At 39.7% G+C, this 27,626-nt stretch overlaps 4 protein-coding genes across 4 annotated transcripts; 2 read left to right on the top strand and 2 right to left on the bottom strand.

Annotated features, from left to right (window-relative positions):
• Positions 1–242: 242 nt before the first annotated feature.
• LOC116245675 (CO(2)-response secreted protease-like) lies at positions 243–7,232 on the bottom strand. Its single transcript, XM_031617177.2, has 11 exons — positions 7,103–7,232; positions 6,648–6,754; positions 6,474–6,571; positions 6,233–6,388; positions 4,940–5,051; positions 4,318–4,858; positions 3,893–3,993; positions 3,421–3,663; positions 2,631–2,745; positions 1,788–2,001; positions 243–1,228 (listed from the first exon to the last, which is right to left on the bottom strand). The coding sequence occupies exons 1-11, from the start codon at positions 7,187–7,189 to the stop codon at positions 672–674; spliced, it is 2,331 nt and encodes a 776-aa protein (XP_031473037.1). The 5' UTR covers positions 7,190–7,232; the 3' UTR covers positions 243–671.
• A 4,547-nt stretch (positions 7,233–11,779) lies between these two features.
• On the top strand, positions 11,780–14,915 carry LOC116259963 (serine/threonine-protein kinase BIK1-like). The gene is made up of 6 exons (XM_031638004.2): positions 11,780–12,575; positions 13,160–13,437; positions 13,569–13,704; positions 13,935–14,071; positions 14,157–14,280; positions 14,448–14,915. Exons 1-6 carry the CDS (start codon positions 12,536–12,538, stop codon positions 14,855–14,857), a joined length of 1,125 nt encoding a protein of 374 aa, XP_031493864.1. The 5' UTR covers positions 11,780–12,535; the 3' UTR covers positions 14,858–14,915.
• A 4,158-nt stretch (positions 14,916–19,073) lies between these two features.
• Positions 19,074–22,117, top strand: LOC116259954 (probable serine/threonine-protein kinase PBL11). The gene is made up of 6 exons (XM_031637993.1): positions 19,074–19,394; positions 20,004–20,305; positions 20,453–20,588; positions 21,009–21,142; positions 21,219–21,342; positions 21,554–22,117. The coding sequence occupies exons 1-6, from the start codon at positions 19,277–19,279 to the stop codon at positions 21,877–21,879; spliced, it is 1,140 nt and encodes a 379-aa protein (XP_031493853.1). The 5' UTR covers positions 19,074–19,276; the 3' UTR covers positions 21,880–22,117.
• A 1,387-nt stretch (positions 22,118–23,504) lies between these two features.
• LOC116246371 (uncharacterized) lies at positions 23,505–27,388 on the bottom strand. The gene is made up of 5 exons (XM_031618228.2): positions 27,040–27,388; positions 25,696–25,856; positions 24,527–24,613; positions 24,229–24,387; positions 23,505–23,773 (listed from the first exon to the last, which is right to left on the bottom strand). The coding sequence occupies exons 1-5, from the start codon at positions 27,152–27,154 to the stop codon at positions 23,681–23,683; spliced, it is 615 nt and encodes a 204-aa protein (XP_031474088.1). The 5' UTR covers positions 27,155–27,388; the 3' UTR covers positions 23,505–23,680.
• Between the last annotated feature and the right edge of the window lie 238 nt (positions 27,389–27,626).

Here is a 27,626-nt window from a genome sequence, read left to right as displayed (position 1 = left end):
ATGAACAATTGAACATATGTCAATCGTGACCTTTCCAAAAGTTGAATAACAGGGATTCGAAAAAAAACGGCAAGCATTCAATGCTGAAGTTCTTTTTCTTTTTAATTTTGTCTACTGACCAATCTTGAATTTTTTCTTGATTTATTGTCCTAGTTGGGATATGAGACTCAAAATTTGGATCTGGTTATTATTCTGCACGCCAAATTCGAGAGTGGTTTGTATTCGGGTTCAAAAGTTTGCAGTAAATCGGCCAAATAAATGGATTCAAAATCAGATTAGTAATTGGAATTAATAAATTAATCCCAGAATTTATGTCATGTTACACAACGTAACATTAAGAAAACAAGCCCAAAAAAAAAGAAAAGAAAAAATCACTGAACAGGGTCTTCCAGAAGCACGGACACAAACAGCAAAACTACATAACTAACACAAATTCTTTCTTCAAATCTGTCAGACCAAAAAATAAATGCAAAAATTTCTTCACAGTCTACAACTTGTCCATATCTTCGATCTGCGGCTCTTCCTTTATTCTATATTTGTTTTCCTCCTCCAAATAATCCAATAACAGAACATCAGTACAATTAGTCGTGGTGAAAATTCTTCTCCATCTGCACAGATGATTGTCAACCACACATTGCCTCCTTTAACTTTCATCTAATTCTGGGATACATTTATACCACATTAACTGCAAATGTAGTCCTAACTACATGTGCACCATCTGACCATGTTATGAAACCAAATTGATATCCCGTCTCTGCACCCTTGACAGTGAACTCTGCATCATACGACAATCTTGTGGCATTTGCAGAGAAGATGAGCTTCTGCGGTGTTACTTCAACACTCAATGAATTGGGAGCTTCCACAGTGACTGTATAAATGGCATCAACGCTGGGACCAACATTGGTCAGTGTCCTAGAGACTCTCCTAGTGGTGAAATTTTGCCTCTCGAGCTTGCTGATGGAAATGGAGGGATAGTTGAGATTGGATATTAGGATTTCAGAAGAGTTGCTTGGGCAACTGTAGTTGGTGCCTGAGATGGATGAGATCTGAGCATGTGAGTAGCCATAGTAGCAGAGGAAGTCGAAGTGGTCATGAGGATGTGTTTCATAGACCAGGCCAGGATCAAGTGCTCTGGTTGGATGTATTTCTCCAGAGCCAGTGTCAAGTGGAGTGGCAGATATTCCTGAAGTGTTTGTCACTTGCTTTCCAAGGTTGTTGATTGTTGAGGCTGCAATCAATCAAACACATTTGAAAAGTTAGGAACTGAGAAAGAGGCAAACAGATCAGATCTGGGCCTGATCGCAATAATTCTGAATCAAAATCCATAAATTAATACAAGCAATAGATCGATGCTTAATGAGGTTGGCTGAATCCAGGCCTGAAAATTGTGTCATATATTCTGGATTCTATGAGAAGCAGCCGAGGAAACCTCACTTGATTCAAAAAGTGGACATGTATAGATTTGATTTTGACCAAGAGCAGAACCCCATGAATCTGTCTTAATAGAATATTCAGAATTCACTTTTGCACCTTAGTTTAGAATTTCTGTTCTGATAATTGAAATGGTGATCTGAGTGATAGTGAAGAGATTGTTCGGTAAAATCAAAGTGATTAAGTAAAATTCTGATAAGTTGTAACTTGTAACAGCTACAAAAGAATGGCAGGCTCTACTGGTTGTCTGACCATATAAAGCAGTCATAATTAAGAAATATTGTGAATTACAACGAGTGATTATTAAGAGCAAACCATGGCATAAAACCAAGCAATAAAGTAAAAAGTGTCTCCACCTGTTGTCATGAGTGCAGACTTGATCATGGAGGAGGTCCAGTGAGGATGAGCAGCCTTGATGGAGGCAGCTGCACCGGTCACGTGGGGGCAAGCCATGGACGTCCCAGACTTGATTGCAAACATGGAGGCTTTCTTCCCCGCGGGAACTTGTCCCGTCATGTTTGTTGGAATAACAGATGCCAATATGTTTACTCCTGGTGCTACAACATCCGGCTGTAAAATTTTCAAGAGAAAAGCCAGAATTTATGTAGAGATATAAATGATTTGAGACTTCAAATTAACAAATTGCATTTCAAATCATATACAAAATTCTCAAATAAAGTCCCAAAATTGTTATTAAGTATTTATATGTCAATCAACTAACTTTCCACATAGAAATAACCAGATTATTGGCCGTGAGCAGCAATAATGAAGGAGATCTTTCTTGTTAAAGTATTTTTCTTCTTCCAAGCTACACGTTTCTTTCTATTCAAGAGTTCATATGGTTGGTGCCATTAAATAGTAATAAAATTTGGAAGCATATAAACCAAATGATGTCCAGTTGATCTTTGTTAAATTTATGCATAATTATTAGAAAAAATGGAGAAAAGAGATTAAAGAAATTACCTTGTTTGTCTGTTTGATTTGGCATTGGTCAATTGGACAGTAATTCTACCTCAAGTTTTTGAAACTTTTTTGTATTATTTCTTCTTATCTTATAAATTTCAAAATGCAAAAACAAGACAATACAAAAATAATTGAATTTGAAAGGTATAATTTGAATCTTCTTTTATCGTACAAGGAGTAAGACAAATGGTGCAAAGAGAACAAGTGCATGAAGGGGTTATATAATGAGAGTAGACCTTGAGGATGGACTGAGAGAGGCCACCGGGACCACGAGAAGAGAAGTAGGCGACCACCGGCGCTGGCCGCACGCCTGGCACGCCGACGCTCGTCAGGATCGACGCTCTCGGCTTCCTGTCATTTCAAACAATGCAAGCAACGGACACAAGAAAAGATCACTGTCACAACTTTTAGGGCGGTGATAAATTTATACGCGAATTCTGCGTCTCGCTGTACCCCACGACGAAAGTTAATTGAAATTTTCTCCCAAAGATTTTATTTTCTCTTTTTCTAATAATTGAAATTTTCTCCCAAAGATTTTATTTTCTCTTTTTCTAATTTCCTCTTTACGAGAAAACCAATCACTGGACATGTCATCGTTTCCTTGATTTTTTGAGTATTTTCATGCATCACCAGGTTAATAAGGCTCCCCTTGTAACATTTTTGTTAAAAGGGGTTTAAATGCATTTTGAATAAAATGTACATGTATATAATATAAAATCTCACAAAAAAATCATGTATTTAAAAAAGAAAATTTTCATGTATGTCTCGAACCAGACCTAATTTAAATTGTGTCATAACCTATTCGAATACGAATATGGGAGCATGAGAGTGTCGATACGGGCACAGTAACAAATTAAACGTGTTCATATGACTTAGATTTTGATCATGATGGCAAATAGCTGTCTAATAAGTCTATGTTTGGATGTCCCGCAGAGATTGGTAAGAGAAAATAAAACATTTTATCATTTTGTCTAATTGGTACGAGACAGTTATGGACCTCGTTGGAGAGGAAAAATAGGAGCATACCTGGTGCTATTTATGTAGGCAAGAATCTGGTTTCCAACCGAGCTGTTGACTTCGATAAATGGAAAATCTCCGGCATCCAATGCCGACGACTTCGATTGCTGGTCGACGAATATAATTCCCTTGGCTCCAAGGGATTCGACAACCAGCTTTTTCACCTTTCTGGTCACAATTGGATCGTCCTCCAGGCACACCACTATTTTTCTAGCTGCCTTGGCTGCGTTCAGTGATCCAGGATAACAATTCCTACGTTATAAACAAACACCAACCAAACATGTACACGATTACGAAAGTCCCTTCCATGCACGTACCGGCACTACTGCACCTAAAAATGTACATTTTGTAGTTCATGAACTTGTTGCTACTAAGTCCACGATCTTCCTTCTCTCTTTATCCATGTATATATGTATATATTTCTACTACCAACATGAAAACTTTAGCCAAGTATATATATATGAGAGAGAGAGAGGCAGACCTTGCTTCTTCACGTGAAGAGGGGCTGACGGGGATGTCGCCGGCGAACACCAGAGGCCACAGTCTTGAACGGTTGAGCTTCGAGAAACTTATCGCAGAACCCTTTGCAGAGGGAAAAGTAAAACAGAGATGAGTTACCGAGCTCATGACCTTTGAAATCGTGTCCTAAAAAATTCAAAATTGACTGGATCTTTACTCTCTCTTGATGTGGATCGTGGACTTGGACTCAAAACGGAAACTGAGTTTGACGTCTAATACAAATATAAAGCAGGAAGGGCAATATCAAGCTTAGTATTTCATGGATATGGATATGGCTCTACGAAATTTGCACTACATTCTCCTCCTCCTCTCAGTACATCCGGATCCGGTATCGGTGTCTTAGTTACAATCCGACACATTCGGTGCGACGTTGACGGCGAAGTGTACCTGAAAGGTTTGTCCGTTTCTGAGGACGACGGTGGACTGGAAATCCCGATCGATGGTGGAAGCGCCCACGGTGAAGATCCAGGGCGCGGAGTTCACCACACTGAAGGGGAAGGGCCCGTCGTTTCCACCGGAGCAGACCACGAGCACTCCCCTCTGCGTCGCGTGGAAGGCGCCGATGGCGATGGGGTCGCTGACGAAGTCCATTTGGAAGACGGAGCTGATGCCGATGGAGATGGAGATGATGTCCACCCCGTCCCTGACCGCATCGTCTATCCCCTTCAGCAGGTTCGCCCCGGAACACCCCTCCTCCGAACACGCCTTATAGATTGCCAGCCGGCTTGTCAGCGACCCGCCCCTGGCCACTCCCAGCCCGAGCCCGTAGTAGCTCGCGTTGTGCACGATGCTGCCAGCCGCGGTCGATGCGGTGTGGCTTCCGTGCCCCACTGTGTCCCTGGGCGAGCTCATCAGCGTACTGGACCCGTTTGACTCCGGGACTTTTGCGACCCCGAATGAGTTATAATACCGGGCACCGATCACCTTCCTGAGTCCAAGTTCACCCATTAGCTTTAGCTCTATTTTTGCTGTAGATATCTAATTTCAATTTAGAGCAGAAATTTCAAACCTGTTGCAGTTAGATGCTTTGTAGTCAGGCCCTTCCATGCACGTTCCTTTCCATCTTGATGGTATCGGCCCAAGCCCCGCGTCATTGAAACTCGGTGACTCCGGCCAAATTCCTAACATTCGCCACGAGAAAAGGTGAACTGGTTAAGACCTGATATTATGTCTAAGCAAACTGCTAAAAGAGAACATTATGCTCTTGAAACACACAACATTTTTAGAATATATGTTTCAAGAGTGCTATGCTTTTGTTTCAGAAAATATGATCTGATTACTTACTTCTACCGTTCGATTGCTTGATTTAGGAACGATATCCGTAACTGCATCATGCTTCTCAAAATAAGAACATAACATGTGTTTTAAGAAAATGTGTTTCAAGAGCACAAAGTTTTTCTTACCAAATGCCTAATGATATTGGAATTTGATGGTTGACAGATTATCGATTGACATATGCTTCATATGTGATTGGAATCGATAAATTGGCACGTCCATGGGATCTCATGGGCGTGGCAATAAACAGATAGGCATAGAAGAATTCAGGCGCCGCATGGAGTAGCATTAGTAAGTCTGAAGCTCGATCAGATCTCTGCTTCATAAAATTTAAAAGGTTTGGTATCCAAATCTCAAAGCACCAGATTCCCAACTCCCGTCTAAAAGCAACGGTGGTTTGTAGAACGGAATCTCTTTTTGGACAAGTTTGTAAGCAAGGCATAAGGTGTTGGAAAAGGGCTGTGGTGGCCTTTTTTTTTTTTTCTTGGGATGCTCATAAAATGTCTCCAAACGACCCCTAAGGGCAAGGTGGATTCCTTTGATTTTGGAAAATGTCAGTTGAATGTAGTGGGGGGATTTTCTCATCCTGTTGCGCTTATCACCATTTGTGGCCTAAATGAGTAACACCCCGAAACATGATAGTGACCATGAGACTCAAACCTCATATTAAACCACATTGCTACCCGATTAAACGGCACTCCTTGCTGGTAAAAGCTATGTGGCGCACCACCACAAGTGTGACAAAAGGTTTTGTACTTTAATTTCATATGTTTATTGACTTTCGAATGGAGGTTGCCCAAACCCCTTCCACAGTGTTTGAATGGCGAGAGTATGTCTGAGACAAAAGGTCCGAGTCACGCCCTCTTCTCCATCATTCAAACAGATTGAGCCTTCTCTAAATGGATAATTTTCTAAAGGGTCTGGAGAATTCAAACAGAGTATGGGGAACAAGCAGCGACACGTTCAAAATCGTGCTCGTTAAATTCCGTCTTGATGAACAAATAATATTCTCCGGATCAGGATTCACCTGTATCGATCATTCCGATTATTACGTCTCCATTGACAGGCGCTGTCGCAGGCTTTGCCCCCACCTCGCCGGACGTGGCTTGCAAGAAGTCCCATGAACGCGTCGTGTGAAGTTTAAGAACTGGATCAGGGAAAACCGATACGATTCCCGGATATTCTGCCAAACATGAAATAGTGCATCAGGTTAACTTTATTTACAGATACCAGAAAAAATCCCCTCAGGACCAGGGAAAATAATTTACTGGACAATGTGTCCGCCTCTTTCGTTGTAAGCATGGCAGCAAATCCTCTTAAGGAGTACTTATACGCATGAATCAATGACACCCGGGCACTGTCCTCACTGTACAATAAAAGCATAGATTAAGTGAACGTTCCTTTCTCAAGTTAATGAAATCAAGTGCAAGCGACTTTCTTACCTTGGAATAACTGATGACAGTAACTTCAGGTGATTCGCTTCCTCATAATTTTCTCCTTCAATTTCGTTGCTGCTACTCAACGAACTTCCCATGTATACAATATGTGCCTAGCTAGGAGATACACCCAATAAGCTAAAGGTCGGATACCAAAATGTCTACCATTTCTTTCTTTTCTTTGGAAAAGAAAAATTTGGAAAAGAAAAATAGTACATACGAAAAAAGCAATCTAATTCTCAATCATACAAAAAACTGAACTCAAAATTCATTCGGTTTTTTTGGAAATGCTTAGTTACGCCCAACAATTATATGAAATCTAATTCGGTGGTTTTTTATCACAAGAGGAAGGTTACATAAGTTATCAATATACTTCTCGTTATTAACAGACAGTAACAACTAAGAAGAGGTCAGGAAATTAACTACTAAATCATGGAGTACCACGTATCAAGTATACGTACCTTTGGCGCTTCACTTGAAGCCCCATGGCCATGGAGAAGGATAGAAGCAGAGAGCAGGAAGAAGAGGAGCAGCCTGGTTTCTGCCATGGGCGACGTCAGGATTGATGGTGGTCTTCCTCCTCCGGAGGCCTTATTTGTAGCCGTGATCATGTGGGGAAAAGGCCAGAACGAATTTGTGTGAGCTGTATGGAATAGATCCTTGCTGTTTTAGCTAAGTTAGAAAATTTGACTTATCGATGCTTCAGTCCTAGGATCTTTTCTTTTTCTTTACTTTACTTCTTTATCTTTTTCCTCGTTTTCTTTTTGGGGAGGATTAAGACATTGGGCAGATATATTATTGCAACGAAGCATGCCTCGTCTTCCTTTTCTTCCCGGTACCCGTATTGAATGACTTACTTGATATATATATATATATATATATATATATATATATATTAGATAGCTAAGAGAATAAAATGAATAGGAGTGTGTTTGATAAGAGGAACATTGGGTTGTTCTTGTAACATGTAAAAACTTTATGTTATTGTTTCAAAACACTGTGTGTAATCGTGTCTAACGTCTGATTGTTGACATTATGTTATGTTAACTTTTACGTTATATTATGAAAACTGTATCCCAAAAATACAATAATATTCTTATCAATGCTCACTGCAGGAGCGAAAGTAGGCTCCATTCAAATGTTTACCAACGCAAATCTTGTATTGGCTAATGGGGAGGCAATGTTTTAACAAGATAATAAAAGAATGTAACTTTTGTTTTTACTTAATTTATTGTGGCCGATCCGAGGCCAATACGGCCTGCATCAGTTTTTATGCATTCCAATATGAACCAGATCCCGTTGTCTGCAACACTGTCAAATAGGCTCAAAGACCACCTAGCTAGATTGCCCACAGGGTGAAGTTAGAAATATTTTATTAGAATGCGGGAACAAAAATACCAAGATTGAGCAAAAACGCAGTGGCTTAATGATTTAATGTTCCATGTTTGTTTCGCCACAGAATTTTCCTGAATTTTTGAGTCACACTACAGTGGAATACCACATATTCAAATGTGGCGTATGAGATCACCGCATTGAAAGGAGAGAAAAAAAAAACAACAAAACAAAGTGAACTCCTCTAAGGGCCAAGGTTTGACTCCCCACTTTTTCATTTTACCTTCGCCGCAAGAATTCTATCGGTGATGAGTCATTGTACTTCAAGACCTTCGAGTTGAAGGAGAAGATGAGTCAAGATGAAGGTATGTGTTCCTCACAAGCTATTCACAGAGACTTATTTAACCTAAAGTGGAAGCAAAAAGAACAAAAGGAAGAAAAAAAAAAGTCTGGGCTTCATGCATCCAACTATTTGACAAAAACCAAAGAAAGCAGTTTCCATTGGGATTGGAGGAAATTGAATTTAATCAAAAGAATATTCACATTGAGCAGCAATTGTTTCTTTTGTTTAGGACAAGCAACCAGCTTTTCCAATTCAAAGGCGAAGAGGGAAAAAACAATCAAACCTGTTTCTACTGAGAAAAAGAATTCAAGTGCAGCTTCCTGAAATCGGGGTGGGAAGAGGAGACGTGGGTGACAAGCAAGTGCAGATATTCGTCGGCGACGAAGAAGACCGGAATCCAGACCTTTTCCTTCTTTTGGCTTTGCCCTGTTCCCTTGGTGCCATCACGTGCTTTAATCCCCCTTCTCCCTTTCGAATCTACGATTTTTTCTCACGTTGTCTTTGCAAGGCATGGTCATGGCCGTCGCCGGTCAGCTTCTTTCCAGAGGGCTCCTTTAAACTTAACTGGTCTGGTCCTCCCATGGTTCTTCGTCGCATGTAGAGCGTGTTTGATTCCCGTTTTCAGAATGTTGAAAGCAAGAACGCCTTGTTCGTGTAGTTTAGCGAGATGACGCATGGAAAGAAATCTGACCAACCTGTTCACATTTTAAATATCGGATCTTATGTTAAACGCATCCGAATTCAGTTTTTAAAAGATTAGATCTTGAATTCGATTACGAAATCTGTTCAAGTCGAATTTGGTAAAAACTGGATCGGGCTCCAAATTCGTGACTGTGCGTGACAAAGAGCATGACCTATTCTATAGCATCGCTTCCTCCAACTTGTTCAATGAATCACTACCACCAGACATAGAGGCGGAGTCAAAATTTTTTCATGAAGAGGACCGAATTAAAGTTTCTAAATTTTGAGCTGGGGCCAAGATTCATGCAGGCCCTACCTTGGCTCCGCTCCTGACCAGACAGCTACTTGTGGCGGCGTATTAAATCATAGAATTTGAGATGTTATGGATAGTTAGTAACTCCTTTTGGAGTATCTTGCATCTAGGGTTGTAAATGGATCCAAATTATCCAAATATCAATCTGGGTTCCCATTCATTTAACCAAATCTGAAAAAAAAAGTGAGTCTGATTGTTCTGATTTTGGCATGCAGTTTCATAATCGAATATCAATTCGAGTTTGACATCGGACTAGGATTCAATAAAGATTTGATCTGGTCATATAAAATATTGGATCTTCTTCTAACTAGTTGGGTCCAACCGCCGTACAAAAAATTAAGCTTCCAATATGAGTTTGAATCCAACTTTGATTTCATAGAACCCAATTAGTTAAACTTAGTAGAGGGTAGATCTGATCCAAGTTGGAACCGGCAACAACCCTACTCCAATTTCCAGTTTGAAGAATCAATCATGGTTTTCTTTTTTCTAAAAAAAAAAAATCGAGTGCATTTCTATCTACATTTTTCGGTTGCAGAATCATATTTTAAGCTCTGGTTGCTTTGTAATACGATTTAAAAACTGTGGATAGAGGAGAGAAAAAGCGGATCTCTAAGTCCATGAGCAGGTGGTGCTTGCTTAAGAGACAAGCATGTCTTATTCAAAGGTAATGCAAGTACCACACCATGAACAGGCAAAGCTACCTCACATGGGCGTCCTTGGGAATTTAAATCAGAATTCCTGCCGATGCAAATAAAAATGTAAAAGACTCTGATTGGGATCGGGATTGGGGTTCCAAATCGGGCTTAAATCTTGGCTTTCAAATCAAATTCGGCTCCGAGGTAGCATAAGATTCAATATTTCTATGTAATTAATCAAGACAGATCTTTCTTGAACTCCATTCGGTTATCAAACTTTGATTCAGTTATTAAACTGCACACTGAATCGATGTCTTATAAGCAATCAAATTCAAAGTAAATTCTTTACCAGATCCAAATAAATGGATTTGAAATGGACTCAGTAATCGGGTATGTCCAGTCCTTTTACAAACTTATATGCAAATGGGTCAGCTTTAAAGTAGCTAGATGCTTGAACGTTGAGGAAGAATCATCTCTCTGTAGGACCAGGGTGTCAACTATGACAAAACCCTTGTACCAGATTTGGCCCGTTGTAACCCTTATAGTGTGTAGCCTGCAAGACGCAGATTTCAATTCCATGTAAATTTTTTGTCCAAATATGCATGTTCTTAAAATGTTTTTTTAAGTAAAACGAGTAAACTTGATCCTGAAGCTTTCATGAGAACAACGAAGAAACTGAAAGTCCTCCTCAATACTAGAAGTACGTCCAGTTTTAACTTTCTCAACAAGTGAAGTGAACTTATCTCTTTAGGTATTATGCATGATAGCATTTGCTGTCACGTACATCACAAAATATATCATTTTTCATTTCACAGGCACTATGGCATATGAAAGCAATAAACGACACGATCCTTAAAAGAAAGAAAAACTTCCTGCTTCATGATTAGCCTCCAACTCTTGGCAACTAGTTCATCCTGGTGTTTGAAAAGATGCAAACGAATGCTGTTATGAAATCATCAAAGCAAAAGATGGAGGAAAATAAAGCAACAATGAATTATAGATTGAAGTCATTGAGTTTCGTAATAACTTGCTCTGCGATACGTCTTTATCCGAGTTTTCATCAGATAGAGACACCCGGTCGTTGTAATGGTCGGCTAGTTGTTGTCATCAAAGCAGCAAAATTTCATTTTCATGTTTGGTTGTTGTCATCAAAGTAGCCCAATTGTGTTTTAAATTCCTCTATAGTTGTGTTCAATTTTGGATATCTTTGAGCTCCACAACAATTTTCACTCCCCATGAAATGTATTAAAATTTATCTTTTTCAAGCTTTTTAATCTCCACCAAGATGTGCTTTTGTTGCGTGGCTTTGAATTGAAGCTCTTGCTTGTCATCTAATTCCCTTCCTCTTACTGTTCGTGCTGATTCCCGACCTACAATTTCCTTTGTTGTGGTGTATCGTATTTGGTCAATTAATCATCTTGGTGCTAAACTACTGGCCAGCACATAAATATTTGCACTAATTGGGTGTTGCATTAGTGTAAATTTTCTGTGTAAATCTGTTCATCTATTTTTTACTTGATGAAATTTATCATCACATGCATGGGAAAAAGTTTTTATTTTCTCGCATAGAACACCAGCAAAGTTACAGCACATACAACCCATCATTATGGAGGAAAAATAAATAAAGAATAACAGGTTGAATGACTAACCCCTTGCCTTTTTTTTCAAAAAAAAAAAAAAATCTGAGCTTGATGAGAGTGATGGTTACAAAAAAAAAAAAAAACCATACATAAATGCTACTAGGAAATCACATAAATAAAACGAATAAACTAGATGTGAAAGGTAATAGATTTGAAAATGACTAAGATATCTACTTGGTTTTAATGGTTCGCTTCCATCACAACAGCACAGAATTTTCTTGACGCTTGGGTGGTTTTGCTTGGCTTGAAGACTCAAAATTCTTGTCATGGTGATCTGAATCGAAACTGGCAAATTTTTATTAGACAAGTGGGTATGTTCTTGTAATTGCGGAAAAGACAGGAGATTGTGGAGCTGGAGGTCTTCCGCGGGTTTAAATTTACTTTGAAAGCAAAACAGAGAAGAAGGCTATATTTAGAAACTGCTTAGGCTGTCTCTGACTGAGATAAGGATCAAACGGCTGGAAAAGTTGTCATCTCTATCTCTCAAGAATGAAGAAGAGAATGGGGAGAACGTTCCATATACATATAAATATATGCCCACCTGCAACTTCTTCAAGGACTCTTTAAGATCAGTTTTTTGAAAAAAAGGAACACGCAAAAGCAAAAGGAGTTTCTAATATCGTTTCTATTCGAATGTTTTGTCTCTTCTTTTCTTGTTATCTTCCGAATGTAGAGATACAGCAGCCTGAAGTGAAGGCATTGCTCTCGGAAGGGGAAGGTCATTGTTCTAGTTGAACTCGTACAAGATAGGGCCATAACTGGTTCTTTGTATCAGAAAAGGTTCGGAAGGATGGAAATTAACCTGAAGCATATCGACATATTGAAGTGCTACGCTGTTGAAATTTGGCAGGCCTCTGCTGGTTCTTGGCGAAAATCTCGATGACGGGATCTGGAGAGAGGTGGTGTGGGTGCCAATCAGGAATTTTTGAAGTAAAACAAGAGAAACTACAATGGGCAATTGTACCACCAAGTTACCAAGGTTTATTTGCGGTAAGTTCCTGACGGATGATCTGATCTTATGAGCACAATTTCTTGGGTTTCTCCTTTTATTGAAGAACTTGTTGATGCAAAAATGAACTTCGCCCAGTTGGGTTATCTTGTCGATGCCGAGTTGATGTCCTTTGTTTCAGTTACCCTTTCATCAAAATCCACTCTTTTGTTAGACAAACGGTGAATTTTCTTTAAATAAACGCACTCTATTTTTCGTTCATGGTTGCCTCGTACAGAGGCTCAAATGTTCCATATATATATAACGCACTCTATTTTTCGTTCATGGTTGCCTCGTACAGAGGCTCAAATGTTCCATATATATATATATATATATACACACACACACACTCTCTTCAACTTGAAAATACATCCGCGTCTTCTTCTCCTTTTTTATCTCCATATTCGAATCTCATGAACAGCAAAGACAGATTTGCCCAATACACCAAATGGTTCTAAACTCATGCGAGAAACATTTTTGTATTTGGTGATGCTTGGCTGGCACTTTGTGTTCACAAGCTGTTTGGCTGTAATACTTTGTTTTAGTAAAGTTTACAAACTGACATGATTTTTTTTTTTCCATCCAGGCAAGAGGACGTCCTGTGAAAAGCTTTCAAGAACAAGTTCAGCGGAAGAGAAGGAGATGCCATCCACCACCAAACTGCATCAGTTCAGCTTCAACGATCTCAGCATTGCAACAAGGAAGTTCAGCAGGGAAAATCTCATCGGCCAGGGTGGTTTTGGTTACGTCTATAAGGGCTGGATAGATGAGATCACTTTTTCTCCAACAAAACCAGGAGTTGGGATAACTGTTGCAGTAAAAAAACTCAAGACGGATAGCTTCCAAGGCCACAAGGAATGGGTGGTAATCTTTGTTATTTCTTCACCATCCTTTTTGGTTTCACCTGTTCATTTTCATCTGCTTTTCCAGCTTCTTTCAGAATTCCTTGATGCCAAAGAAACCCTGACAACCACTTCCTGTTCATGACGATGCAGTCAGAGGTTACATATTTGGATGAGTTTCATCACCCAAATCTTGTGAAACTGGTAGGATTTTGCATGGAAGGCGACCACAGGCTTTTAGTGTATGAGTACATGCAGAAAGGAACTCTTGAAAACCATTTGTTCAGGAGTAAGAACTCATTCTCTCTACAACTAACGCCCTCAACCTCAGTAACATAATTTATTTTTCTGCACGTGGTTTGACCACACTTCCACCTCTTGCCTTTCTGCTGACAGAATTTTACCTTTAGATTTTACACAATCTTGGACAACTGTTCGTGCGCACCATATTTCTACGTTGTGTTCTATTTATCTATTGCCTAGCGAAGCAGAACATCAGATGAAACAGTTTACTTGCAGGTGGTGCTGAACCTCTTTCTTGGGAATTGAGAATCAAAATTGCCACGGATGTTGCTCGAGGACTTGCATTCTTACATAATCGACCAATTCAAGTCATTCATCGTGATCTGAAGGCTTCAAACATTCTCCTCGATTCGGTATAACAGAACATCAACTACCAAGTTCAACTCCTGTAATTCATTTCCATCACCATCTGCTCTGTTGACATAATTCCACATACAGGAATTCAACGCAAAGCTATCGGATTTTGGGCTAGCAAGAGATGGCCCGACTGGTGACCGTAGCCATGTCTCCTCAAGAATTGTAGGAACTCAGGGTTATGCAGCTCCAGAATATGTTAGTTCAGGTATCAAACTTTACTGAGAACTAAACTGTGCACGATATAAAAAATTCACCTTGATCTGCAGTCAAATATGGGACCGCGTATGTTTGTGTGCTGCAGGTGCATGGGCTCAAATATTAAGAACTTTAAATATTTGAAGGTAGGACTAAAATCCAGCTATTTTAAAACAGGGCACCTGACTGTGAAGAGCGATGTTTACAGCTTTGGTGTTGTGCTGCTGGAAATACTTTCAGGAAGACGAGCCATGGAGAAGGACAGGACAGTCGCAGAAAGAAACCTGGTCGATTGGGCCAGGCCACTCTTGAGTTGCAGGAAGAAATTCTTGAGAATAATGGACACAAGATTAGAAGGCTGCTACTCAAACAAAGGGGCATATATTGTTGCAAAAGTGGCAGAGAAGTGCCTTGACCTTCAGATGAAGAACAGACCTGATATGGCAAATGTTGCGGATATCCTCGAACAGATACAACAACCACAAAGCATACAAAAATTTTTTGAGCGACTGCATCCGGATAATCATATTAATGGACCTTGCAGAGTACATCCTACAGCCAAGACAAGTGAGAATTACAAGCAATAGGTTCGGTACATAATCTCCATAGCACTTGTAACCGTGTAGAAGAACAATAATGCTAATAATTGGGCATTTGTGTATATATGTAGGCTTACCTTATCATGAAGTTTCCAGTGTTTAATTGTTCTATCTATTTGGCTAGGTGGTTAGCTTAAGACCAAATAGAAGAGAAGAGAAGAGGGAGAGCTTCAACCGAGTATCCACAGCGATACCCATATGATATGAGGGATCCTATCGTACCCTTGAATTTAAACTCTGCACCTACCCCAGATACTACGATGGTGCATTCTTTCAAGCAAGCCAGAGTATCGGATCAATTCGTCTTTATTAGTTTCCTGCGAGTGACTGAAATCATGGGAAATGCAACTGATGAATGATTTCGATTCAAGTGAACTGAAAATATGTCGGAAAAGGTGTACCTTTAATAAAACCATCCATACATTCTAATTGCTAAGTAATAAATTTGTGCGACTCTAATGAAACCATCCTTATATTCTATACTTGCTGAAATAATAAACTTGTGTGTGAATAGTTACATTGCTTTCAGAGTGGTGCAATTATACCTCTCCTTTCTCACGTGAAAGTGGGGTAGACAGTGGAAACTATAGAAGAAAAAGTGAATTCCCCGCTGATGAGATAAAACATACAGGCCTCAGTGTTGGGACCTAAGAGCTTGGTTTCCAGTTTCCTGACGGCGTCTATCAAATGGAAAAAAGCAGTTCAGACTGTAAAATTTTTGAAGTGCTTTCACTGAACAGGAACTAGTGAATTACCAGGCACCCGCAGACATCGCAGGCTTAATCCTATCTGAGGACCATCTAAATAACGCACCGTCAAGATATTCATTTGATTAGCACGAACTTTTTTCTATTATGGGTGGATATATGCGATTCCCTTTCTAGATTGCTCGATATTATAGGGTGCAATCAAAGATCAGAAATATTCACCAGAGAACACCAAACGTCTTGTAAGCATCAACCTTTTGTTACAATTCAAATGACGCACACAAGGGCTATAAGAGAGAGACAGAGACGAGAGAACACTTAGCACTCATATGTTAAATTCATTGAACAATAGCAATGACTTCATCATTCTCAAAAGATAACGCATGCCTTTTGAGATAATTTCATCACGATAACTGACCAACTAGATGCTTTTTACATCTTTTGCATGTTTTTGAATCGCTGAACTGTCAACATGCTTAGCTCCACATATCTCTGTGCACAGTTCTTCAAACAGTTGGTCTCGCTGTTACTGAAGCTGCTCCCAACACTTCCAGTAATGCACTTGTCCCAGCATATATCTGTCAGTTTAGCCACCATTTCATTTACCATTGCTCTTTGCTTCTCTTGCTACAGATAAATTAAAGACAAAATTATGTCAAATATCAGAAAAAGAGCGTAGTACAATTGCGTGCATAAAGCATGACAAAACTAATCAAAAAAACGTGAAAATGCAGACGAGAACATGGCACGTGCCAAAGGCTAAAAGCGGGTAGATGCAAAACCAAGGCAACGAAAGAAACTCCCATCGAGTTAACAACAAGTGGCCGCATTGCTTTCCTTTAATTTCTTTTTTGTCCTTCATTGCAGCTAAATTGGTACTTGAACAACCATTTAAATAAACCATTCATAAAGCAAAAGAGGCAAAAAAAAATGATTGCTATGAAGTGAGCATATAAAGCGCTTCCCAAAAGCATCTGATGAAACAAGATACCAGAATAAGACTGTGCTTCTAGCAGTGACAGTTGAGAACGCAGGCTTATTGCTATGACGTACAAGAGACATGAAACAAGATCGCCTCAACTCATAATAACCCTCTCACTGTAAACCGAATGCAAGAAAGAGATAGATGCAGGACATATTTCAAGAAGATAACGAAACCTCATTTTCTTAGCATGTACAACCTAAATAATCATCAAATTAAGTATAGTGATGATCCTCAACCTCCAATATGCACCCAGAACCTTGGTGGCCACGCGTCCTTGAGAACTATTTTGCCTAAGTTTGTTTAAGAGGTTCCACAAGTCATTTCAAGACAAAAGAGGACCTGCCCCGTTGTGCTAAATCCAGCAATCTGCATAGCAAGAAACTTGGTCGAAACAAAAAGGACGATGCCCTCAAGATACGACTATACATCTACCATCACATCCTTTTTGAATGCTTTACAAACTGTAAGGTATCAAACCTCTCGTCATAACACAATCCAAGAAACATGTTAACAACTCATAAAACCGAAGTCAGAAATTTTGAACATGACATGGACTGAAAAGAAGAAGATGAAACAAGATCTAAGTGAGAAAGAAGTAAACAAAGAAAGAGAGAGAGAGAGAGAGAGAGAGAGAGACCTCTAGCATCTGCTGAAACTTAGCACTATCCATCGATGAGGAACTCATTCTCCCCTCTCTCTCTCTCTTCCTCTCCCCCTCCCTCTGTACAGCAGCTGCGCCCCTTTTCTCCTTCCCTGTATCTTGGCCATCCAACCCAACCGCGGCACCGCCCTAGTAGGGCTCACATGGATCGGGTTCGCTCCCAATCATGCCAGATTGCGCGGTATCCGACCTGATCACCGGCATCGAATTGAATGTGAATCCGAGTTCGAAGGTTCAGTTTGTCCATGTTTGGATCGGACTATGAAAGATTTTAATACGAATGAACTGGGGATATATTGCCTAAAACCTACGTTTAACAAGCCAAGTACGTGTGAGCCAGATATTTAATTAATATAATGCCTCAAATCAAATAACAAATTGGGGATGTATTTTTTTTCCATGTAGGTGCCATATGAAAATTGAACAAGGAGTAATTAGTTCCCAAGTGAAATTTCTTGATTGGATCATAATTTTTTGACCAACCAATTTTTTTTTTTACTTGCGAAGGTGATCACTGCACCCTCCTTAAAAAAAAAAATTGTCATTTTTTAAAAATTGTCAAAACGGTAATTTTTTACCCAACACCACCATGAACGGCCGGCCGGTCAAGGCATCACCATTAGCGCTGGTGACCGGCGGTTCAAGTCTGCTGGCGACGCCCAGGCGGAGGTTGCCCATATATTGTGATCGGATGGTTTTTTTATATATTGTGATGCAAAAACCCATTATAAATGGTGTGTTCTTGTCATAGATTTGTCATAGAGTAACTGGTCATTTTTAATTCAATTTTTGTGAGTGTGTTTAAAGTGATAGGATACCGCATTCAAGTTAAACGGCAAAAAAGTCATCTTGGCTGATTTTAATTCTACATATTCGGCTATGGTGAGTCCTCCTTTCGGTCTCGATCCATATCATCCCCAATCCCCATTAAGGAACAAAACTGTTACATAAGTAGATTCACATTTTGAGTTTCTTTCTGATTTTGTCTAAAGTCCAGACGTAAGGAACCAAAATTTTTATTGAAATTTTTTAGTAAAGCGGCTTAAGTTTTGTTGGTACTACACATACCTTATTACGCCCGAATTCCCGTCATTTCGTATTTTTCATTCCAACAAAACTTAGGCTTGCTTTGCACCATTTTCAATCGCAAATTTGTTTTGATAGATGAACAAAAATTAAGCCTTGTTTCGCAAAAATTTTCAATTAAAAATCTTAATTGGAACGTAACACGGAAAGTGCCCACAAGTTTGGGAAAGTTGGCCAAGATTTTCATTGCATTTTCACAAACGCATGAATTTAAACTAAAAAAAAAGTCGACCAAGATTATTTTTTTCTTGGCGGTTACTAAGATCAGATGCACAAGTCGCACATGAATCCGTTAGTTTCAACTACCATTGGGTACATCCGAGCTCTCTTAGATTCGTCCTGATAATGATGGTACCAGGTCTCTTTCTCCCTATTTCTCTCTCCGATCACCTCAAACAGAAAATCTTTACTTCGGTTTTTTTAAGAAAGAAAAAAAATATTTTAGACGATCTGCTTTTTGTTAAGAACTCCAAGATGAACCTGTTGTTTTGAGTAATTTTTTAATACTACTGTGTCTTCATCAGGCCTGAATCCCTCATTAAATTATCAATCTGAGTTTAAAATCATCGTCCAGAGGCACACCCCTTCCTTGGTCATTGCAACCAAGAAGCTCTGTTCAACAATATAAAGCCCTTCAGAATTACAGCTATGAGGCTCATCACTGAGAAAATTTCTTTTTCCGAATAAGCCACAGAAAAGATAAGTGAGAAGATCAAGACCTCTCGCTGGTTTTCAACCTTCAATTGCTTTTTCTTATACGTGTCTGCAATTCTTTAGGCTACATTTAAAAGCAAAACCGTTAAATTCCGAGAGAAAAACGATACAAAATTGATGTATCTCCTTCAAGAACAATTGGTCTTTCCTCAATAAATTTCATGAAAATCTTCTGCGGATTAAGATTACGAACCGATCTCATCTTGAAAAGCCCAACGAAGTAGGAGATAGAAATGTAAGATTTATTATAGAAGATGTTTCAATTTCTTTCAGCTTTTCCAGTGCGGAAAACTGATGGGTATTTGAGATCATTATTGGAGACACGTCGGTGGAGCACTGGGATTGCAATGGCCATCTTCTGCTGCCTAAATGGTACACCCTCTGCTGATAGACTCTCTTTTCTTATCTCTCTTTCCACTTCCATTTGATGGCACATTCCTCTTTTTGTCGCAGTTGTGATTCCTCAGCCTGTGATTGTTGATTAAAGATCACACCTGAGTTTTGAGAATAAGAAGCTACAGTTTTATGTCATAACTCGTGCAACTCTAATCAACAATCACAGGAAACTGAGAAACCTGAAGAATCACAGGGCAAAACAAACGTGCCTTCTAGTTATAAGAGGAACGACAGGTAATGAATTTCTCAAATCCTTCCCATAAAAAATGTTTTTTCACTTTTTCTTTTCATGATAAAGAGAGAAAAGGCTGGAAAATGATGAGCATATAGTTTAGAAGACGTGGGTATCACGTTACTCAGAAATTGCAATATCGGTGTCATCACCAAAAGAAAGAAATATTTCAGCATTCTTTTCCATTGCTTTTAGTACCACCATCATCGGCACTTATCGATTCAAGAACTGGAGCTACATACTTCTCCTTTTTGTATTATTGATCTCATGGCAGTATTGTTTTCTATACTCAAGGACTTCCAGTCGCCTTTAAATTGTTGGCTTCGAAAACTGATGAAAATCATCCGATGCAGGGCAGAACTCATCCGACGTGAAGGTCCGCAAGCCACTACTGATAAAAAACCCATCGACTAATGAAAATTTGCATGAGTTCAGCTTGGATGCTCTTTCAGCGGCTACAGAAGACTTCTCCGATGATAGATTTATTGGGGAAGGTGGATTTGGGATTGTTTACAAGGGATGGATCAAGATCAGCTCTATTTCGCTAGAAAAACCGGGAAGTCAATCACAGCAAGGGAAAGCAAAACCAGTTAACAAGGCTGTTGCTGTCAAAAAGCTTGCTTTGGGCGGTTACCAGGGACACAATGAGTGGAGGGTAACTCTCATAATTTCTTTCTCCTATCCTCCATACATTATTTGGGTTCTGCAACTTTTTCTTTTTTCTGTTTGTTTCAACTATCCCCCTCGTATTGGCTCTAAAAGGTTGTTTTGTTTATTTCTGCACATTATTTGACGCTGTCAGAAGGAGATAAACTATCTGAGCAGGCTTCACCATCCGAATATTGTGACCCTTGTAGGATATAGCATAAAGGATGAACAGCGCCTCCTAGTTTATGAATTCATGGAGAACGGGAGCTTGGATAATCATCTGTTTGCAAGTAAGATGCAAGGCATATTTTAATTTGGTTATTGTTCTGTAAGTTCCTCGCATTTTTCTGCATTGACGCTTCTTCCGGTATATGATGCTCCTAAAAGTTACCTAGATGCACATCCAGAAACAAACTTTAATACCTGTGCCACAGATCAAGACAAAGAACAAAAAGGCGTAGAAGTGTATTATCTTCCTTGCATGGCCAACAAAAACAGAAAAAACAAAAAACATCCAACTCTTCAGAATTCAACCAAAAACCAACATGGTGAAACCGAACAAAGTTAATGATCCTGCATCCCAACGTCGATCGGGTTATCATACACAGTAGGTACTAGGAAGTGCCAAAAGGCATCCTACTGGGGACAATTATCAGAGTTAGTTACTTGTCCAGGGATGTTGATCACACACTGTTTCTTCTTGATGCAAGGTGATGCTGCATCTCGGCTTCCTTGGGCAAAAAGGATCACCATTGCTCTAGGGGCTGCTCGTGGGCTCGCATTCTTGCATGATGCCTCCATTATTTTCCGCGACATGAAGGCTTCGAACATTCTACTTGATAAGGTGGGTTTAACGTCAACTGTGACTCTGTACTCCAAGTATTCTGATTCATTCACTGTCGGTTGGTTGATATATTTAGGACTTCAATGCAAAGCTCTCAGATTTTGGTTTAGCAAGAGATGGGCCAATCGGTGATAGGACTCATGTGAGCACCAAAATCATCGGGACACACGGCTATGCTGCTCCTGAATATGTGGAATCAGGTTCTTAGCTCTTGTTCCACCTCTTAATGATCCAAGTCCAAAGTGAAATGCTAAAACACAACCTGATCAGCCAATACCGTGAAAAACAGATTGATTCAGTGGACTCACTGTCAAATTCTTGACATGGCCCAACCTGAGGCCAGTTTTCTGCATGCCAGAGTTGAGAAAGATTAAGATTTGTGCATGTTTAACAACTAAACCGTCAATGCAGGCCACTTGACGAGGAAGGCTGATGTCTATAGCTTTGGAATCGTGATGCTGGAACTATTGTCTGGTCGTCCTGCTCTAATGAAGAGGGGAGGCATCGTGAAAGAAAAGATAGGGAACTGGGCCAAGGTTCATTACCACACAGTCGATGATTTCATCGATTTGATGGATGGAAAACTGATGGATCAGTATGGAAAAAGAGAAGCGAAAATTTTCACCATGTGGGCAATTCAGTGTATCAATCCTGACAAAAACCAAAGGCCCGAGATGAGCTTGATGGTGAATGTCTTGGAACAACTACAGCAGCAACTTGAATCGCGTAAGGGATGAGGTTTCAATCTTTTTGCAGTTCACCCAGCAGATGAATGTGACCAAGAAAAAATTGATGACTCATTCTCACTGGGACGGCATGAAAAGCCAATGACAATTTTTGCTTCACAAATAAAGATTCAATTGGCTCAAGCTTTTGAAGCTAAACACAATGCGATTGTTCCTTCTTGTCCCTTGTACAGTAGGAAAATATCAAGTTGAAACAGAAAGGCAACCATATTATTGAAAACAGCAATAGGGTGCCTCCTTTAAGGAAACAAGGGTCCCTTTCAAGGTTAATTGTTGATGTTGTCTCTAGAGTTCAACAGGGAGCACGTTTTGCCATGGCGAAAATCGCAGCAAGTACGCAGGTTTCGCAGGAGCTTGAACAATTGGTAACTACATTGAACTGACCTGACAATTTCACAACTAGCATTTATTGAAATATCTTTGTGCCTTAATTCAAGGCGGTGGCGAACCCACCAAACGGACCTCAACTATAAGATTAAAATGAAAACGTTGCAATATGAAATGCACTCAGGTGGGCAGAGAGAGAGAGAGAGAGGACAAAATGGAAATTTATAGCAAAATATAGTGACAAGACGTTTGGGTGGGGGTGTGTTGTTGTTTAGAGATAAGGAGCTAGTGCTGAAGTCATCCTGCGTCCAATACGAACAGCAAGGTAAACATCTTCCACACCGCATCTAACTGAATCAACACTCGCTGATGTGTCCCTGAACATACGATTATTGAAGCCAAACACAATGAGAGAAAGAGAGACTAGCTTCATTCTCCACACGGTTCAACCCATAATTAGATCCAGATAACCACTTAATTTGAGAAAGGGTAGGATGTTGCTGTTCTATGATAAAACATGCTTTCTACAAAAATAAAATCCAGTTTTGAAAGGCCCCGAGAAGCAACGTTGGGTTATTTTGCACAGGAAATTATTTGCTGTTGCATCTATGCTCAGATAAATAATTTTGCCGATGTTTTGCTTAAATTCCATGGATATCGTCTTTTGATGCTGGCACAATAGATTGGGTCTTGCTGGATTGACCCAGATGTAGTAGCACAGTTAGGAGCCAATAGGGTCGACGGCAGGCCAGGGTCGTGCTTATCACTGGGCATGGGCTGGGTCGGAATTCTAAAGAAACTAGCCCAGTTTTGCCGTTCAACTTCGACTTCTGCGTGTACAGTCTTGGATATATCAGCCAGGTACACATTCAGTCCACAAAATACCAAACTAAATCCTTCATGGGCATACCAGAAAACAGTAGCTTTTGACTCAGAATACAGAAAAGAGACCATATGGCTTGAAAAACCGAGGGGAAGGTATAGGAAGAAAGCAGACGCAGGCGTGTGACATCAACCACAGACCATGTTATGTGCTTTTCTTTTACCACCAGTCTTCGAATGTGTGCCCCACTGACATCCATGTTTCCATGCTGGCTGCTGGCTGTTCAAGCAAAGGTAATAGATAGGAATGCACCGGAGCTTGGTTTCCAACTTTAGAGAATGCCAGGAGAAGGAAGCTGTAGCTGCTGAGGATGTCGCTCATAGGAGATGTAGCAGCAATGGCTTAAGAAAAAATCGTCGCTCAACACTCAACCACGTAAATCTTCACTGTTCCAGGAAACCAAAGCTGTAAGTATGTATTCTTGATTCTTTGACACAAGCTATCGAGTCACCCCATAGGCAACCACCAATAAATTTGAAGGCACAAAATTGCCACAGTTGACATTCATAGTCTAATGGCATATATGCAGATCTACAGATGGCAATGACAAGTGAAGTTGCAACTTCGAACAACAGAAAGAGATCATTTGTTCTGCTCAGTGCCAGACAGCCGCTCCTCCTCCACTTGTGCTAGCAACTCCTCTAGCTCAGCGTCCGTTAATCCTTCTAATCGTTTCTGTGAAACAAATTATATTTTGATGTCAATCAATGCAACAAGTAAGACGCAGAACGCACTCAGCAAAATAACATACCTAAGCAATTAGGGAAGCGACAAACCCATGTCGTGAAAATTTTGAAAAGGATTAATTTTAAATTTTTAATATGGTAGAGGAAGGATTTCTTTTTTATGGAATCTGGGTGCAAACCAGTGTCGTGAAATAAGTATTATGCTCCCTGTCATTAAAGCTACAGCAGATACTCCCCTGTCAATAAGTATTATACTTCAAGACAAAAATAATGGTATTGTTAAGCTGTTGTATGCACAAGCCAACAAAGTTTATCCTAAGGTTGCTCGTCTACTCATTTTCAGCTTCCATGAAAATAGGGAAAACAAATACAGAAAATAAAACAAGTTGCGACCCTAACAAGTGAGAAAAACTTATTCACTACTCAAAATAAACAGCAACAAACCTGCATGACTTTATTTTCATAGTCACGTAGCTGCTGAGCATATGTCATTTCTTTGTTAGATACTCTGAACATGTATGTCGAAATCCACCCAACAGTCAAACCCAGAACAACCACCAACTGAACAACATTGCCTGCTTGTAAAGAGTCTACTCCAACAAACTGTAACATCATAAATGAAGTTACGTGAGAGAGAGAGAGTTTATCAACAAAAATACACATGCACTCGTGTGCATAAAAACACACAAATGACAGCCACTGTTCACAAAAAATAGCTTGAACAAGTTTTGCTCGTGATCACCTCCAATCCACTTTTCAAAGCAACACCAGCAACTGTGATGCCCACACCTATCAGCAAGACATCTTTCCTAGTGTATCCAAAAGGCGTCTGCTCATCAAACAAGACAATATTTACACAACCGTTACTGACTCTGGCAAGCAAATAGATATTTAATCATTTACTAGTACATTTGGACCATTTGGTACTGAGTACAACCAAGGTTAGAAGAACAAACAACAAAACACACAAGAAAGACCTAGATGAGGACAAAGACGAGTAGATAGACAAATTTCAAAAAGATAACATATTTATCTACTGTTCAGAATCTGTCTTTTATACTGAAATTTTATACATCCTTTCATGGATATTCTAGTAACAAAGAGCCAGATCGGTTGAACTCAATGAAAACCTAAGCAAATGATGCTTATCCACCATTGAGTCAACAAAGACCGATTGTTAGAAGGATACATGGAGCTACGTTTTGAACATCTAGGTTCAAAATTTTGTTTAATATATATGGACATATATAAGAACGAATTATATAATTCAGTTAAATTGCTGATGCTTTTTTTGCAGGCAATAACTTTTACATAATGACATAGAATAATTGGGAGATCTCAATAATATCTTTCTAGCAGGCCTTCTAATCCTAATATTATGGCTTCAATAGGCATGAAATGAAGGCAATCACTTACCACCAATTTTGTTAATATATTATAAGCATGACTATGCTGGTTAAGGCAAGTTTTAAACTTATTGAGTCTTAAGAACTGTTTAAGCACACTTTGGGGGTTAAGGAAGCCAAGTCAAATGGAAGGAATGTTAGCAACATATGGCAGAAATCCCCACAGATTAAAAACTTCCATTACCCTTAGACAATCAACAGATAGCTTGTCATCAGTGCTCTATAGCAAACGATGTTCCTGCTAAATTTTTTAATAAGTAAAGGCTTGTAACAAGTCTACAAAGAGATAGAAATCAGCTCCTCTCGTAACATTTGGCATGATGTAACTGAACGACCTATGGACCATGTAAACTACGAAGTGATCCTAGAAAAGTATTATTAACCATATTTTCACATTAAAGAAATTTTCAACCCCAAGAGAACAAGCACAGCTGTATCCAGAAACACAGATGAGGAAAGTAAAGGAAAAAGAGATCTAACAGAAATGAAATTGTTGCAAATTTACCTTTGTTTGTTCAGAGGGATCTTTACCATCACCATTTACGTTATCTGTTGATTCTGCATCAGTTGTCTCAGATACCTTGGCGAATATTTTCCAGGATTCACCAGGAGAAGCCTTGCATGAAAAAGCTCGAACTGAAGTTTTACTTATGGATTGATATCGTCCTGCAATCAGATGTAGTTAATATGAATGTAGGAAACACGTGCTAAGCAAGTAAACTGGTTCATCAATATTAAATGCAGGAAGACCGCCAGCCAGTTGAAACAGCGGAGGTCTATTTGTTTATCATCGCCTGACTGAATGCTTCTATCAAAATTATAATATGTAACTGTACTGTTCACAATCTTCAAGATTCATTTCAAATTTGGTTTAAGTCCCTTCTGACATTCAAACCAAAAACTGCACCTCGTGGCTGCTAGAGATCCCTCATACATCAGAAATGACTAGCGATTATGAAGACAGTGGAACACATAATTTCTCTTGGCCATGAAAGAAAATATAAATACCATTAATTGCATGTTGCCAGTTGGGATTTCTAAATGCTAAAGTAAGTTGCATAATAATCCAGACAACAGTAACATAACCAAAAGAGACAAGTTTGTGTCTCCTCGCCTGATAAATTCATGAAATTTATGATTGTGTGGCAACGGCCGGAAACCTACCACATAAATTCGAAGATGCACTCCGTTCAGGTTCAACAATTGAAACTTGCCTAGATGAATCTGAGACTCAGATTAGATGGGGATAAATGATAGTAGATGAGTAATTGTCTCCCTTCCTATCACCTATGTCAGCGGTACTAGTTGGAGCTATACTTGGTTCTTGCTCAAAGGGATACAAGCAAGAACCAGAACGTCCATAACTTCGTTGGCGCTTATCCTCGCTTACACGAATTACTTTTGCTATTCCCACAAATGATATGCAACTGCACTCCTACCCCGACACTCTACCAGATTGTATAACCCCCTTCTCCCAATATCATACAACCTAAAACGTAACCAAGTTACCCTTCATATCTTACAAGCGTAAGAATATTCTCCTCAAAACTGCAAACCTTTTCTCTGACGCTAATTCCGATCTCATATAGGCGCGTGCACTCGTAGAAGTGATTTTTCCATTAGCTTTACATCTAGATCGCCATCGCAACACAGCCGCATCACTGACCGTCACTACCCAAATTCCATTTCTTGCTCGTGCGTCTCGTCATACACTTCTCACTCGATAACAGGTGCTGCCGAGCTTCATTCAGCATTCGAACTACTCGATGGGATGGTATAACCGAGAAAGGGCAGAGATAAGAGTAGCAGGAAACCAGAAAAGCACTCATCCATATGCAATAGGACTTACTTAGAGAACTGCAATCGAAAGAAAAAGACGAGTTGCTTCTCCTTCCTGCATAGAATCGACGGGAAGGACGCAGAGAGTGGGGAAGATGAAGAGACAAGCCCAAAACTGCAGCCATGAGGGCGCGGGGGTCAACCTCTCCTCATAGAGTCTTTTAGTTGGCACCAACTTTAACCATCAGGGGTTATGCTTCTTCTACTCGGAGGTCTTGAAGAACCGGAAACTCCAAGGCCCAGCTATCCCTGGCCTCATCTCTCTGAGATATTTTCGTAGGATCTAAAACGGCAGCGGGGACGGAAGTGGAGAAATGGTTTCTTGGCCACAGGCGAGTTTTTAGGAGATAAAGCCCAACGGTGCCCCTCGGACGAAAATTAATCTTTCCTAGATTTTTCGCTTTGGCAAGGATACAAAAAGACTACCTTAACTAAAAACTTCCCCGTGCTCTGACAACGATCAATAAGACAGTTAAGAAACTCGGTTAAGCTGAATAAGACTATACTATATTTATTTTCCTACGGGATGAAGGACCATTTTCCAATTATACGGAAAAAGTATACAAAATTGCATATTCAGGCGACAAACGTTAACTT

Source organism: Nymphaea colorata, chromosome 1 (genome assembly GCF_008831285.2).
Source record: "Nymphaea colorata isolate Beijing-Zhang1983 chromosome 1, ASM883128v2, whole genome shotgun sequence".
NCBI classification, from domain to species: domain Eukaryota; kingdom Viridiplantae; phylum Streptophyta; class Magnoliopsida; order Nymphaeales; family Nymphaeaceae; genus Nymphaea; species Nymphaea colorata.
The sequence above is the reverse complement of the archived record's forward strand: the minus strand, read 5'-3'. Positions and strand labels throughout refer to the sequence as shown.